At 46.7% G+C, this 16228-nt stretch overlaps 1 protein-coding gene across 1 annotated transcript in view; it reads left to right on the forward strand.

Annotated features, from left to right (window-relative positions):
* The window catches only part of prkd3 (protein kinase D3), a 97581-nt gene extending 82147 nt beyond the window's left edge, over positions 1 to 15434 (forward strand). Inside the window, 11 exon segments of the mRNA XM_084310962.1 lie at positions 1932 to 2217; positions 4525 to 4577; positions 5484 to 5556; positions 5708 to 5728; positions 5731 to 5784; positions 5787 to 5812; positions 6413 to 6574; positions 10406 to 10504; positions 11524 to 11791; positions 13590 to 13675; positions 13816 to 15434. Coding sequence (XP_084167088.1) covers positions 1932 to 2217; positions 4525 to 4577; positions 5484 to 5556; positions 5708 to 5728; positions 5731 to 5784; positions 5787 to 5812; positions 6413 to 6574; positions 10406 to 10504; positions 11524 to 11791; positions 13590 to 13675; positions 13816 to 13989 — 1302 coding nt within the window. The 3' untranslated portion in view covers positions 13990 to 15434.
* The last annotated feature ends 794 nt before the right edge of the window (positions 15435 to 16228 follow it).

Genomic DNA, 16228 nt, shown 5'->3' on the forward strand with positions numbered 1-16228 from the left:
GACCAGTATACTGACACTCTCCCTGACCAGTATACTGACACTCCCTGACCAGTATACTGACAGTCTCCCTGACCAGTATACTGACACTCTCCCTGACCAGTATACTGACACTCTCCCCGACCAGTATACTGACACTCTCCCTGACCAGTATACTGACACTCTCCCTGACCAGTATACTGACACTCTCCTCTACCAGTATACTGACACTCTCCCTGACCAGTATACTGACACTCTCCTCTACCAGTATACTGACACTCTCCACGACCAGTATACTGACACTCTCCCTGACCAGTATACTGACACTCTCCCTGACCAGTATACTGACACTCTCCTCTACCAGTATACTGACACTCTCCACGACCAGTATACTGACACTCTCCCCGACCAGTATACTGACACTCTCCCTGACCAGTATACTGACACTCCCTGTGTCTCCTCACCGCTGAAGCCATGTAGAGGGAACCTCGGCGGGGACTGACTCCTCAGGGCGTGTTTACAGGCAGCTTTATGTGCTGTTTTATTATCAACTTGGCACTCACTACGTTTAAGGCCTTCAGGAGGCTAATTGAAGGCTATAGTTGTAAATCTCCCTTTCTTCTTGCTTTTAAAATCTGGGTTTTGTTTGCTGCTTTCTGCTTGAGAGTATGTTGGGGGGGGGGGGGGGGGTAGATATACAGATTAATAAAGATGGTTTAGATTAAGAAATGATTAATAAATATGGTTTAGATTTAGATATACAGATTCATGTAACTGTTTTAGATTTAGATATACAGATTAATAAAACTGGTTTAGATTAAGATATACAGATTCATAAAACTGATTTATATTAAGATATACAAATTGGTAAGGCTGTTTTTTTAGCTAGGACCAATAATCTCCTTTCAAGGATTTATTTTCCGAGATGTTGAGAGTGAATGATCTTCTTGGTGGAGTTTAATATGCATCCAGGCAGCCTTCTATGCTTCCAGGCAGGGAAGGGCGTCTTTCTGTCCTTTCTTTTTGGTTCTATAGCCCATCGCTCAGTGGCTACTGTCCTCTCCTCTTTACATCTCCAATCTGATTAGTGGTGGTCGCGTGGTGGCGTGGTGGCTTGGTTACCAGGCATGGCAGCCATTTTCTCCCATTTGGAAGCCATAACAGCTCCCCTTTTGAAGACGAGACCCCTGTACTTGTGGCTTTCTCTGAAGAAGCTTTTATGGGGTATGGGGGCTTCTCTCTGTCTCTGCCAAATTGTGTCGCAGCACACTTAGACACACGCGCATGCACACACACACACACACACATACACACACTGCTCTGTGCAACAGTAGTTGCCGTGTCTCTCGTCTCGGTGGCTAGCGGTAGCGCCAGCGGCTCGTGCTCAGATGGGGCCCCTGGCAGACCCTGCCTTGTAATCAGGGAAGCCGAGCGCTTCAGTCGCCACGGGGCCCGATCACATGACCTGGCCCCGCTAACCACAAGCACTTCATCTGATACTCTGTGGTGAGCCACGCGGAGGGGACACTGTGTGTGCGTGTGTGTGTGTGTGTGTGTGTGTGTGTGTGTGCGTGCATGTGTATTTAGAGGGGAGGCGAGGGCTCCCATTGGCCAGGAGTTTGAACTTTTTTCTCCTCCTCCTTTCTTTGATTTGGCAGTGAGGCTGCGGGAGAAGGGGGGGACTTTTAAAGTGTGCTCCAACTATCGCTCGTGCCACTTCTGTGAGTGTGCTGCTGAGAGCTAGAGGGGAGAGGTTGAGGCTATCCACTACATTGTTAGAGGGAGTGTTGGCTATCTCTTGATGTTATTAGGTATGACATATTTTACCCATGTTGTGCATTATTTGTAATGTTCACTGATTTCGAGAGTTATATTGGACTTCTATTGACTGTGGTTTGTAATGCTGTCTGTCTGTCTGTCTCTCCCTCTCCCCCCTCCCCTCTCTCTCTCTCCAGGAGATCCCTCTGTCAGAGATCCTCCAGGTGGAGCAGTCCAGAGACTACAGTAACCTGGCCCAGGGCAGCAACCTCCACTGCTTCGAGATCACCACTGCCACCATGGTGTACTACGTAGGAGAGAACAGCGGCGGCCACTACCACAGCCCAGCGCTGGCCGCCACCGGGGTGGGCGTGGAGGTGGCCCAGGGCTGGGAGAAGGCCATCCGGCAGGCCCTGATGCCCGTCATGCCCGTCACGCCCCAGCCCAGCGTGGCCACTGCCGCCGGGCAGGGCAAGGACCACAGTGAGTGGAGCTTCTGTATTTACTTTATACTGTTTGGCTGCGGCGTGTGGGTTGTTTACCTGTTGCAAATAATATGTCATGTGAATTTATGAGCTGTGCTATTTTGTGTTTTTGAATGGTGTACGGGTATGTGTAATATATAGCACACTGTAACCCACTCTCAGTAAGACTCTCTCTGTGATTCTGAATGAAAACACAGTTGATTGACACCTTTACAGACGCCAGAGGAAAACCTCAAAATGTGTCTCAGAGATGTCAGCTTTTCAGGAATTACGACGACCGCATTGTCAGACAAAACAACAGATCATTTCGGAACTCATACAATGGATTTTGAAAGTGTATTGTGCCCAGGAATCATGAAGGGGTTGTACAAACATTTTTTAAATAGATTAGATAGATAAATTTCAAGTAATTTAAGTAGAACTCCGGTTATAAGTGACAAGGACTTAGACTTAGTTATTCATATGAGTTAAATTCAGATATGTACAGTATTTCCCCTTCATGACCTGAAACAGCTACATGGTCAGTATGCTCTGATGACTTGTGGCATTGATTAGAGTTTATAGTTTAAATCAGGTGAGTCTTTAAATTGACACAGCGCTACTGTTCCGACTGAGATAACATCAGTGATATTTACATTTACATTTTGTCATTTAGCTGACGCCTTTATCCAAAGCAACTTACAAGTTCTGTACGACAAGTCATACATTCAGGAAGGGCACAACTCAATCAGCTGAGTAACAATGTTCATCAAAGTGTTGAGTGCTACAGTGTAGGTTAGTATATTAGGACAAGTGCTATATATATATAGTTGGAGATGACTGGGTGGAAACTGATCAGGGGTGTAAAAAGTACCCAGAAATTATACTTAAGTGAAAGTATAGGTACCGTCTCAAAATCGTACTCAAATAAAAGTCAGAATATCTAGCTAAAAACACACTTGAGTAAAAGTAAAAAAGTGTTTACTTTAATGTACTTAAGTACTAAAAAGTAAAAGTAAAAACTTTTTTATTCCGGGGCAATGACATTTTTCGTTTCGTCCTCTTCATCACTCGTACTATCGTTTGTTGCCATCTTCTGTAGCTTGTCACTCTGACTTTCTATTCTTCTGATAGCAGGTGTTTAATCAAAGATCCCCGCTTTCGAGTCTTGCACAAGGACCAATCAGCATGGGTATGGGCGGGTTAATTTTCCATTGATGGGGATTTGATTGGCTGTTTTTAAATAAAGTGCGGCCGCAGGATTAATAACGTTAACGTTAGTTCGGCCAGAGAAACAAATATCCTAATTAAAATTGTTGAACCTGCGAGATTTGTACTTTGTACGTCTGCATTTTAAATGTAAGGAGTAAAAAGCATGTTTTTTTTCTCTGAAATGTAATTGAGTAAACCTACAAGTATACAAACCTAATAATACTCAAGTAAAGTACAAATCCCCAAAAACATTACTTAAGTATTGTAACAAAGTACAATTACTCAAGTACTTTACACCCCTGCTGATCTCTGGTGATAGTGTCACTGGTCACGACAAGGACTTCATTAGTTTCCCTTAGATTTTCTTCAAAAGAGCTTGTTTACACACTACACACTCATCCAGAAGACTGAAACCAGATGATTATAATGATGATGATGATGATGATGATGATGATGATGATAATCCACTCACCTTCATCATGTGCTGTAACATCTGACGTCCATGTGGCGTTTCGTTCCCTTTTTGGTTCTGAAGTTAATTCGTAGATTAGAGCAGATACCGAGTGTCATTATGTCAATCACACCTCACCACTTTAAAATGACAACAAGCTGCTGCTTACACCCATCCATGTGCCATGTAGGCCTGGATGCTTAGAAGAGGAGTAGAACCTTTCACAAATCCATTCAATTAGAGAGAGTAGATGTTTTCCAAGATTATGTTGTCTAACTTTGATCCGTAGATTAACATAATAACTTGTCAGGTAATTTGATTGTCATTCCTTTCATTACTAGTGTGAATCATTGAACCCTCTTGACTGAATGTTCGCCTCGAGCCTTTCCACAATTAGTATTGTCCAGTCTAATGCATACCTCCACCATTCAGTAATGCATTACTTCCTGAATCAATTTTGTAGGCGAGTTATTGTGTAATAAAATGCTGGGTTTGATGATGCGGGTTATTGCAGGCAGCTGTGATAAGCTTGAGGAATGTGAAAATACAAGTATGCTAGCGATGTGCCTCTGTGGGGTTAGTCAGGGCTACACTGGCTACTTTATGCATTGGTAATGTGGCGTAATGGATAGTTGTTGAAGTGTGTTTTTCCATCCCTTCCAGATGAGTTGTCCATCAGCTTATCTGTATCCAACTGCCAGATACAGGAGAATGTGGTGAGTGGACCTTTTCTCTTCTCTCTTCTCCTCTCCTCTCTTCTCTTCTCTTCTCTTCTCTTCTCTCTCTCTTCTCTTCTCTTCTCTTCTCTTCTCTTCTCTTTCTCTTCTCTTCTCTTCTCTCTTCTCCTCTCTTCTCCTCTCTTCTCTTCTCTCTCTCTTCTCTTCTCTCCTCTTCTCTCTTCTCTCTTTCTCCTCTCTTCTCTTCTCTTCTCTTCTCTTCTGCTCTTCTCTCTTCTCCTCTCCTCTCCTCTCCTCTTCCTTTCCTCTCCTCTTCTTTCTCTCCTCTCCTCTCTTCTCTTCTCCTCTCCTCTTTCCTCTCTTCTCTTCTCTTCTCTTCTTCTCTTCTCTTCTCTTCTCTTCTCTTCTCTTCTCTTCTCTTCTCTTCTCTTCTCTTCTCTTCTCTTCTCTTCTCTTCTCTTCTCTTCTCTCCTCTCTCTCCTCTCCTCTCCTCTCTCCTCTTCTCTTCTCCAGCTCCAAGATTTCGAGTCTTGTCTGGTGCTTAACGAGAGATGTGCGTGCGTGTGTGCGTGTGTGTCTACTGTGGTCACATCATAAATTCCCTCCTGTTACATCTTCAGTAAAATCTCTCAAACAAACAAACTGCAAAATGTGAAGGAAGCGGTTTTTATGTGGTCACTACTTTGAGTAAGAGTGGATCAATACATACTACATACATACATTCACAGTAAACATAATGAATATATAATGAATAATATACAACCACTATAGCTATACTTCAAACAGATGACGCTATAGCCACTGGACTCATAGCCACTCTGTAAACATACAGTACCATATAAACAAGAGTACTTCTGTTTTACTAACAGCAGATGTTTCCGTAGTACAAATGTAAATACAAGGTAACTCATATAATGTCATAATCCACATTACCGCTTTGTGTAGGATATCGCTTCAATCTACCAGATCTTCTCAGACGAGGTGCTGGGATCGGGCCAGTTCGGCATCGTGTACGGAGGTGTGTATTCTATCACATTCAAATCATCTGTTGTTTTTCATCTCAACAAAATAATGCATGGAATATTCCACAAGCATAACTCATGGGAGCATTTGAGTGGCAGGCTTGTGCGCCGTCCCTTACTTCCTCCGCTGGTTGTTTGCCTCGCTAGGTAAACACAGAAAGAGCGGAGAGACGTGGCCATCAAGGTGATAGACAAGATGAGGTTCCCCACCAAGCAGGAGAGCCAGCTAGGAATGAAGTGGCTATTCTACAGGTAAGGAACACGGACCCGCCGTCAGCCAGTGTTATTGATTTCATTTCAAAACTACAGAAGAAGAGGAGTAATCATTTCATTCGGAAGCACTGATATTTTTCAAACATGCTGAATGAATTAATGAATCATTCATTCTTTATTTAACAGATTGCAGAATGGGTACAATACAGTGCGGCTCAATACACTTTGACGTTTGTCTTGTTACCATCAGGGTCCCCCTGAAATACCCTGTGTGCTTTAGCTCGATTTCAGTGTGCATTCAAATAAAATACAAGGAACTTTAATGAAAATGTTACATTTCCAGTAATATTTTTAGGGGGGGGTTATGAAACTTTATCGTTGAGATGCACAGATTAATCAATAAAATTGTTGTTTAGTCGATCCATATTGCTGGGTGTGTGAATATTCTCCATCATTGAGACTCCACTGTCTTAATCTATGAATGTACGTAACACCCAAACATAATGGTTTTAAGACAGTGGGACATGAAAACATTACTAGTTTTGAAAACCTAGAACGGCTCTGATGGTCCGAGGGATTTCAAGCGTTTCCGTGTCGATTGAGACTAAGATAAGGTTTCTCCGCGTGCTCCATGTGCAGAACCTGCATCATCCTGGCATCGTCAACCTGGAGTGTATGTTCGAGACGCCGGAGCGCGTGTTCGTGGTCATGGAGAAGCTCCACGGAGACATGCTGGAGATGATCCTGTCGAGTGAGAAGAGCAAGCTGCCCGAGCGCATCACCAAGTTCCTCGTCACACAGGTCTCGAGCTCCCTCATCCTCCCTCCTCCTCCTCTCTCTCTCTTTATTCCCCCTTCTCTCTCTCTCTCTCTCTCTCTCTCTCTCTCTCTCTCTCTCTCTCTCTCTCTCTCTCTCTCTGTATGCCCCTTCTCTCTCTCTCTCTTCCTCCCTCTCTCTCTTTATGCCCCCTTCTCTATCTCTCTCTCTCCCTCTCTCTCTGTATGCCCCTTCTCTCTCTCCCTCTCTCCCTCTCTCTCTCTCTCTCTCTGTTTGACCCCCTATCCCTTTTGCCTCATCTCCTTTAAGATCAGATAAGATAAGATGGATCTTTATTCGTCCGCGTGGGGACATTCTGGAGTCATAGCAGCACAGGAGAGGGAGAGCAAAGCTACAGGCAGGATAATAGGAATACAATGTAAGAATACAAAATATAGTAAATATAAAGAATTAAGATTAAGGTCTGATATGCACTGGATCTCTGAATAGTTGAGACATAAGTATACTCTATCAATAATAATATCACTATGCGCGCACATACAGCCCACCCTGGTATAATATACAGTAGATACAGATGATATCCTAAGTCAACCCCATGTACAGATATATATATAGCATGTACACATATAGTCTTAGTCTACCCTGGTATAGATGAAATACATTACCAATAAAAATAAATGTGCATAAACAAGTTAAGATTTAAGATGTGCAAATGAAAAGCAAGTCCTTGTGCAAAGTTCTAAGATCTTCTAACTGTTCTCTGGTTCTCCAGCTGTGAGCCAAGTCAAGCCTACGGCTGTGGAGCCTGATGGCTACTGGCACAAAGGACTGACCGAGCCACTTAGTGGTGGTGTGTCTGGGGCGTGGGGGATGTCCATGGCTGAATGTGGTCATAGAGGGGATGGGAGGGGTCCTCCAGGATAGCGTCCAGCATCTTTCACTTTACTGGTCATACCTTCTTAAGCTAGTTGTCTTCCCTCTGTTCCCTCCCATTGCTCTCTCCCTTTCCTTTCCTTTACTTGCTCTCTCTATTTCCCTGGCCTCAGTCTCTGCTTCAGGGCCTGTTTATTCTTGTGGTTGGCTGATCTGGGGGGAGGGGGGGGGGGTGTTGGTTACGGGACGAGGGGGTCTGGATGGCATCAGGAGGCTCCTCCCTCCTCGTGGATTACAGCCTGCGGTGGGTGCGCTGCAGGCTCTGTGGTCTGGTCAGAGGAGATGCAGGCTCTGTGGTCTGGTCAGAGGCTCTGTGGTCTGGTCAGAGGAGCTGCAGGCTCTGTGGTCTGGTCAGAGGCTCTGCAGGCTCTGTGGTCTGGTCAGAGGAGCTGCAGGCTCTGTGGTCTGGTCAGAGGCTATGCAGGCTCTGTGGTCTGGTCAGAGGCTCTGCAGGCTCTGTGGTCTGGTCAGAGGCTCTGCAGGCTCTGTGGTCTGGTCAGAGGAGCTGCAGGCTCTGTGGTCTGGTCAGAGGAGCTGCAGGCTCTGTGGTCTGGTCAGAGGGGCTGCAGGCTCTGTGGTCTGGTCAGAGGGGCTGCAGGCTCTGTGGTCTGGTCAGAGGGGCTGCAGGCTCTGTGGTCTGGTCAGAGGGGCTGCAGGCTCTGTGGTCTGGTCAGAGGGGCTGCAGGCTCTGTGGTCTGGTCAGAGGCTCTGCAGGCTCTGTGGTCTGGTCAGAGGGGCTGCAGGCTCTGTGGTCTGGTCAGAGGCTCTGCAGGCTCTGTGGTCTGGTCAGAGGGGCTGCAGGCTCTGTGGTCTGGTCAGAGGCTCTGCAGGCTCTGTGGTCTGGTCAGAGGGGCTGCAGGCTCTGTGGTCTGGTCAGAGGGGCTGCAGGCTCTGTGGTCTGGTCAGAGGGGCTGCAGGCTCTGTGGTCTGGTCAGAGGGGCTGCAGGCTCTGTGGTCTGGTCAGAGGGGCTGCAGGCTCTGTGGTCTGGTCAGAGGCTCTGCAGGCTCTGTGGTCTGGTCAGAGGCTCTGCAGGCTCTGTGGTCAGAGGGGCTGCAGGCTCTGGTCTGGTCAGAGGCTCTGCAGGCTCTGTGGTCTGGTCAGAGGGGCTGCAGACTCTGTGGTCTGGTCAGAGGGGCTGCAGGCTCTGTGGTCTGGTCAGAGGGGCTGCAGGCTCTGTGGTCTGGTCAGAGGAGCTGCAGGCCTCAGGCGCTTAATGGCTCCGCGGGGCCAAACGGGGACAGCGAGTCTTGATGTCCATAAGAAGATATGGTTCTGTGGTTCTAAGCACCAGGAGCTGTCTCTCAATATAGCTTTACGTCTCCCCCCCCCCCTTGAGCTTCTCTCTGGAGCTCTACCGAGAGCAGGTTGTGTGTCTTTAACCCTTTCACTACCACACTACAGAAGGTTAACCCTTTACTATCACACTACAGACGGTTGTAGTGTGATAGTAAAGGGTTAACCTTCTGTATTGTCGCAGTGAAAGGGTTTAACCGTTTGGTAGTGTGGCAGTGAAAGGGTTAAGGCTCTCCTGGTGTAACTTACCAATGAAGTTGATTTGCTTCCTGACATCCAACAACTGTGCAGAGAGTTTGGTGTTTTCTTCCTCATACAAGATTGAACGGCGGGCGTGTAGTTGTGACATTGTGACATATCACATAGTTAATGGTGCTGTAAGTGGTATTTTTTTGTTTGTTAAAATAAGTGGTCTACAACATGTTAAAATAATAGCTCTACATTCCGACAGCCATCACTGATATAGAGTGTCTGGTCAGCAACATGGGTCTTCCAGTCCCTCCTGCTCTGCGGTAAACACAAAATACATTTTCTGGTATCCCTTCCCACATCCAATCAACCCTAGATATCTTTACTTATTTCAAGAAATCTTGCCAAACCAAATTTGCTTACTGCACTGGTGGATTCTTTTACTTGTTTCAAGGACACATTTGCTTAAAACTGGTACTTATTTCTTATTTTTGTCAGACCAGATGTTTGCAGTTCTCTCTCCTGATTGGATAAAGTGGGAACGGGATACCAGACCATTTATTTTCTGTTTACTGCAGAGCAGGAGGGACTGGGAGACCCATGTTATTGACCAGACAATATCGGTGATGGCTGTCGGACTGTAGAGCTATTTAAAACTCATCTTAACAATAGAATATACCACTTACAGTACCTTTAAAATCATTGGTAAACAAACATAGTGCTGAAAATATACACTTTGAGTGCTGTTTTGATCTTTACTCTTGGCTACATTTGAAAAGAAAACGCTATATTAATTAATACGGACTGTATTAATCTATTTATGACGTGAAATACATCTCGGCCCGGTACCGGGCCCGTCGGGCTTAAGGGGTTAATTAAGGAAGTCCAAGCGTCTCGTTTGAAGGTTCATTTTCAGAATACGGTTTGTGTTTTGATACTTTCACAGTAATTATACAGCACCTGCTTTATAATCCAAAAAGAGAAATGGAAATCTTCCATTCCTACAATACGGGGACTTTTAACAAGCGGCCGCGGTAGTGGCAGCAAGCCTGGCTCTGATGTGGGAGCCTTCTGTCAAAGTCAGGGTGAGGTTAGGGGGAGACAGGCGCACTGCAGCTCGGTCGGGGGCCACAGCTAAACATGCGTGCGGCGCTGCTTAGCCCTACAGAAAACCCAGTGTATCCAGATGGATTATCAGATGACATCATACAATAAGTCCATATAGGGAAGGTACTGGCCGACCTGGAAGTACTTAAAGGCATTAGTGATGCAACTGTTATTTTCCATACGGTTGCATCGTAGATTACACCAGTGTATAGAGTACACAAGCGTCAGACGTTATATTATATAACATACAGTATGTAACGTGAGTCTGTATGATTATGTATGTGTGGGCTGTTAGACTAAACCTGGGCTTTTGGGCCTCCTGTTTGTAACAGATCCTGGTGGCCTTGAGACATCTGCACTTCAAAAACATCGTTCACTGTGACCTGAAGCCTGAGAATGTACTACTGGCTTCAGCAGAGCCGTTTCCTCAGGTAAACAAGTGTGTGTGTGTGTGTGTGTGTGTTGTGTGTGTGTGTGTGTGTGTGTGTGTGTGTGTGTCTGTGTGTGTGTGTGTGTGTGTGTGTGTGTGTGTGTGTGTGTGTGTGTGTGGACCCACAGCAACACGCCCAGCCCTAGTGGACATACAGCAGCAACACGCCCAGCCCTAGTGGACACACAGCAACACACCCAGCCCTAGTGGACACACAGCAACACACCCAGCCCTAGTGGACACACAGCAACACACCCAGCCCTAGTGGACTTACAGCAGCACACCCAGCCCTAGTGGACACACAGCAACACACCCAGCCCTAGTGGACACACAGCAACACACCCAGCCCTAGTGGACACACAGCAACACACCCAGCCCTAGTGGACACACAGCAACACACCCAGCCCTAGTGGACACACAGCAACACACCCAGCCCTAGTGGACATACAGCAGCAACACACCCAGCCCTAGTGGACATACAGCAACACACCCAGCCCTAGTGGACATACAGCAACACGCCCAGCCCTAGTGGACACACAGCAACACACCCAGCCCTAGTGGACACACAGCAACAACACACCCAGCCCTAGTGGACACACAGCAACACACCCAGCCCTAGTGGACATACAGCGACACACCCAGCCCTAGTGGACACACAGTAACACACCCAGCCCTAGTGGACACACAGCAACACACCCAGCCCTAGTGGACATACAGCAACAACACCCAGCCCTAGTGGACATACAGCAACACACCCAGCCCTAGTGGACACACAGCAACACACCCAGCCCTAGTGGACACACAGCAACACACCCAGCCCTAGTGGACACACAGCAACACACCCAGCCCTAGTGGACACACAGCAACACACCCAGCCCTAGTGGACACACAGCAACACACCCAGCCCTAGTGGACATACAGCAACACACCCAGCCCTAGTGGACATGCACATTGAGCACCAGGCTTCTCCGCGTGTTCAGATCCCTGACTGCACCTGTCCCGTCCCGCACGCTCTCTTAGGTAAAGCTATGCGACTTCGGCTTCGCCCGCATCATCGGCGAGAAGTCATTCCGGCGCTCGGTGGTGGGCACGCCCGCCTACCTGGCGCCCGAGGTGCTGCGCAGCAAAGGCTACAACCGCTCTCTGGACATGTGGTCGGTGGGGGTCATCGTGTACGTCAGCCTGAGTGGCACCTTCCCCTTCAACGAGGACGAGGACATTAACGACCAGATCCAGAACGCAGCCTTCATGTACCCACCGACGCCCTGGAAGGACATTTCAGCAGATGGTAAGAGGACGGACCGGTGTGTCCTCGTCGCGGTCTTTCTCTCTTTTTCTCTTTCTCTTTTTTTACCGTTTGCAGGAGCATGTAATGCTCTTTTCCTCAAATGAATTCCCTGCTTCACACACAGTTTTACAGGTTGGCAGGCTGGTTAGGTTACCGCCTGGTAATCGAAGGGTTGCTGGTTCAATCCCCTGTGTCAACAGTGGCAATACTGCCAAAGTGCCCCCGAGCAAGGGCATCTATGTGTACCAACCTGCTCCAAGGACAGGTATTTAAAAGTAGCTAACATTAGCTAAAACACTGTGATACAACAGTTTGCAATATGTCAATGTGGTTGTACCTTATAAAAGCTAAACCATCACATATACATAAAATTATAGTTACACACATTCACCCCTGGGCGCTGCGCCATGGTATTCTACTGTTGGCCACTGGGAGCAGCTCCACTGAGTTAGTCGGGGGGGGGCAAGGGTACGTGCCTTGCTCAAGGGCACTTCAGCAGTACTACCGGTAGTTGTCGAGGGAGGGCAGAACGTTATTCATTTTTTTTTTTTCTACTTTTTCTCCTCCTTTTTCTGTATTTTTCTCCTATCCCAATTTAGTCGTTATGCCAATTCCCCCCTCCCCTTCCTGGACGTTGCGCGCATTTGCCCCCCCCACTTGCCGGTCTAGGGAGAGTTGATAGATACTATCACATGTCCCCTCCGATACATGTGGAGGCAGCCAGCCGCTTCTTTTCACCTGACAGCGAGGACTCTCACTGGGGGAACGTAACGCGTGGGAGGCTCACCCTACTTCCCCCAGTTCCCTCCCTCGCTGAGCAGGCGCACCGACCGACCTGTAGGAGTCGCTGTTTACAATGACCAGGATACACACCCACCGGCTTCCCACCCACTAACACTGCCAATTGGTTAGTATGGACGACCGACCAAGCCGGAGGTACCGCTGACAGCTGGATTCGATACCAGTGTCTCTGCGGTGGTAGGCAGGCGCTTAGTCTGCTGCACTACCCAGCCGCCTGGCAGAACGTTATTCTGTAATAGTTTAGTATGAAAACTCATACCAGTCCTCCCCGCCCACTCATCTGGTGTGATTTAACCCTACATGGCTGTCTGAGCTTTCTGTCGGCTGCAGTTGAGATGAGTCACATCTCCCACGTACAGGGTTCAGGATGCTACTGGGTAAACAAATGACAGAGGTGATGATGATGACCTTCACCGAGCTAGATATGACCCTCAACCCCTGCTGCTGCTGTTGTTATATTCCACATAATGACACACACACACACACACACACACACACACACACACACACACACACACAGACACACACACACACACACACACACACACACACACACACACACACACACACACACACACACACACACACACACACACCCCCCCATAGGGCATTCTTGTCATTAAAGGTCACTTTGATAATGCAAATAATGTAGCCTACAGCTAAAGAAAAGTTACTCCCGGACTGTGTGCAAAATAATTTTTTTCAATACAGGAAAGCAAAATATGATTTGAGATGTTTGTAAGTTTACTGTTGTAAAAGCTAAGAAAGGGATTAAAAGGAGATGTATTTATATTGTTGGGGTTAACTTGTGGAACAATGCTGATATAAATCATTAACTTTTGGTTTTCAAGAGTTTGTATAGCTATTTTTGAGGGTTACAAATGTGAATAATTTCTATTTAGTTATTTTTCTTAATTTGCTATGTCTGGAATGATTGTGCATATTGTATTGTGTGTGTAAAAAAATTTATTGTGTGTTTTCTGGTTTCCCCCCACAGCTACAGATTTGATCAACAATCTCCTGCAGGTGAAGATGAGGAAGAGGTACAGCGTGGACAAGTCCCTCAGCCATCCGTGGTTACAGGTGAAATATGGACACGTGTTCTGAATAGTTACATAATAGAAACAGCGCCAGAGTTTCTCCTGACGAATCCGTGTCGCCGCGAACCATACCTTGTTGAGTTGCATTGAATGAATTCAAACTCTCGTCCGTCTGTCCTTCAGGATTACCAGACGTGGCTGGACCTCAGGGAGTTCGAGACGCGGCAGGGCGAGCGCTACATCACCCACGAGAGCGACGACGCGCGCTGGGAGGAGCATGCGGACGAGCACAGCCTGGTCTACCCCAAACACTTCATCATGGCTCCCAACCTGGACGACATGGAGGAGGGCCCCTAGTGGCCCGGGGGACTCACGACACCCTGTGTCTTGGACATTGGAATTTAAGCAGGGACTTTTTTCCCTCGCTTTTGGCGGGAACGCGGAGAAGCCGTTGAGACTCAGTGACCTCAAGTGCCCGCGGAGGCTGTGAAGGCGGGAAAGTCTTAACGCAAGACTTCCCGGCTCGGTGCGCCCCGCCACGCCGAGCGGGCAGGTGGAGAACGCGTGCGACATGCTTGCGTTTGTGCCGCACACGCACCAAACGCATCCGAAGACTTTTGGGAGAGGAGGATGCTCTTTGCACCGTATCATTACATTCCATGGACTTCTCAACGCTCTGCCCCTTTTTAAAGAACGTTGATACAAGCCAAAATACGTTAGTTGTACTCGGTAGTGTAGTTATTTAGTACAGTTAATTTCATGCCTCCGCTCTTGATTGGACAGAGGAGGGCAAAACGAGTGAGCTTACCCCAGGAGTAAAGGGCACTTTTTCACAAGGGATCTACAGTATGTCCGTGGAGAACTGAGAATGCATGGGTTTTGGACAAAACCGTGATGTAGTTATTGTCATTATTCCAAGACTTGTTTGTGAAACTGTCCTTAAATGACATGAAACTGGAACTATCATTTGTATGTGTATGTTTTACATATATTTACAAATAAATGGGGGTAGATACATTTTTTTTGCACTATACTACATTGACCACAGCAATTTGAAGACAGGATGAATTGAAACAGTATTAGCTGCTACATCATATGGACCCCTTTGGGAAAAATGACCATTGCTTAATACAGTATATTGGCAAATGTAAAAAAAAAAACGTCTTAATTCAGTGTTGCCTAGCTGGGGGTGTTTTTTATCGAGAACTTCTTCAGTGATGGAAGACCTTAACCGTCGACTGCTGGGGACCAGCGGGACTACGTCCCAGGAAAGACTTAAGGAAGACCTACGTAGTACCGATGACAATCATTTTCCATCTACGTCCAACGTGAGGCTGAAAACAGGAACTTTAAAAGTGTTTTCAATATGAACTTCATACCAATATACTGAGCATCATGTCATTTTTTTTCCTACCCTTTTTTCGTGTATTTCTGAATGTGTCTTTTCAAGTGCTCCAATTCTGGAATATGTGTCAAGTTGTTTGGTGCTGTTTTTTTTGTTTTGTTCGTCTTTAGTATGTATATCGTCTCGTTTTTTAGTTTTTTTTTTCAGAGAACAAATCATGGTCGTCTCATCGATGTTCAATTCCATTTCCGTTTCCCATCTCAGCAGGCCCCTCGTGTGGTGAAGCGTGGGTATGAATACCGGTTGTATTGTGCTACAATATCGCCAACCCTTTGCTCGGCGCTAGCCGTGTGCCTTTGGCAGTAGAGGTCTATTCCCCGGTTGTCTTCTCCTGTCTGTTGCCGCTGGATTGGCAGGTGTCAGTGTTTTGTATATTTTAGTACATAATAAAAAAATATTGAATTAAAACTCTCTACTTCTTAACATACTGAGTCCCTGAGTGTTTGAATCGCTACACGTCTTTTCTATTCACATCCCTGTGCTTAATTTGCTCAACTGCTTGTCTCCGCGGCTAATGCATTGGCGTGTGTGCGTGTGTGTGTGTGTAAGAGTGCGTGAGTGGCTGAGTGAGTGAGTGCATAGTGGTTACACATGTCAAATCCCATTTTCAGCAGCTGGATGTGATTGTTGAACCACAGTGAGCTTTAAGGCCCGGGCCGCTAGCTCACCACAAGGAAGTAATGACATAGTTAAGTGGTGACGGGGGGTTTGGGGGAAGACTTTGAAATGAATCATGATAAATGCTATCATTGACTTTGAAATGAATCATGATAAATGCTATCATTGACTTTGAAATTAACCATGATAAATGCTATTATTCACTTTGAAATTAATCATGATAAATTATTCAGATTCAGATTCCTCAAATGCTATCCTTGACTTTGAAATGAGTCATGATAAAAGCCATCATTGACTTTGATATGAATCATGATAAATGCTATCATTGACTTTGAAATGAATCATGATAACAGGCGGCTGAGTGGCGCAGTGGGCAAGGCGCTCGCCACTAACGCAGGAGATGCTGGTATCGAGCCCAGCTCTCGCCGTTGCTACCGGCTTGGCCAGTCGTCATACTAACACAATTGGCAGTGTTAGAGGGTGGGAAAGCTGGTGGGTGGGGATTGGACGTTGTGGACAGCAACTCCTACAGGTCGGTTGGTGCGCCTGTACAGCAGAATCAGGAAGTGTCGG

This window comes from Notolepis coatsorum, assembly GCF_963971535.1.
Source record: "Notolepis coatsorum genome assembly, chromosome: 3".
NCBI lineage: Eukaryota > Metazoa > Chordata > Actinopteri > Aulopiformes > Paralepididae > Notolepis > Notolepis coatsorum.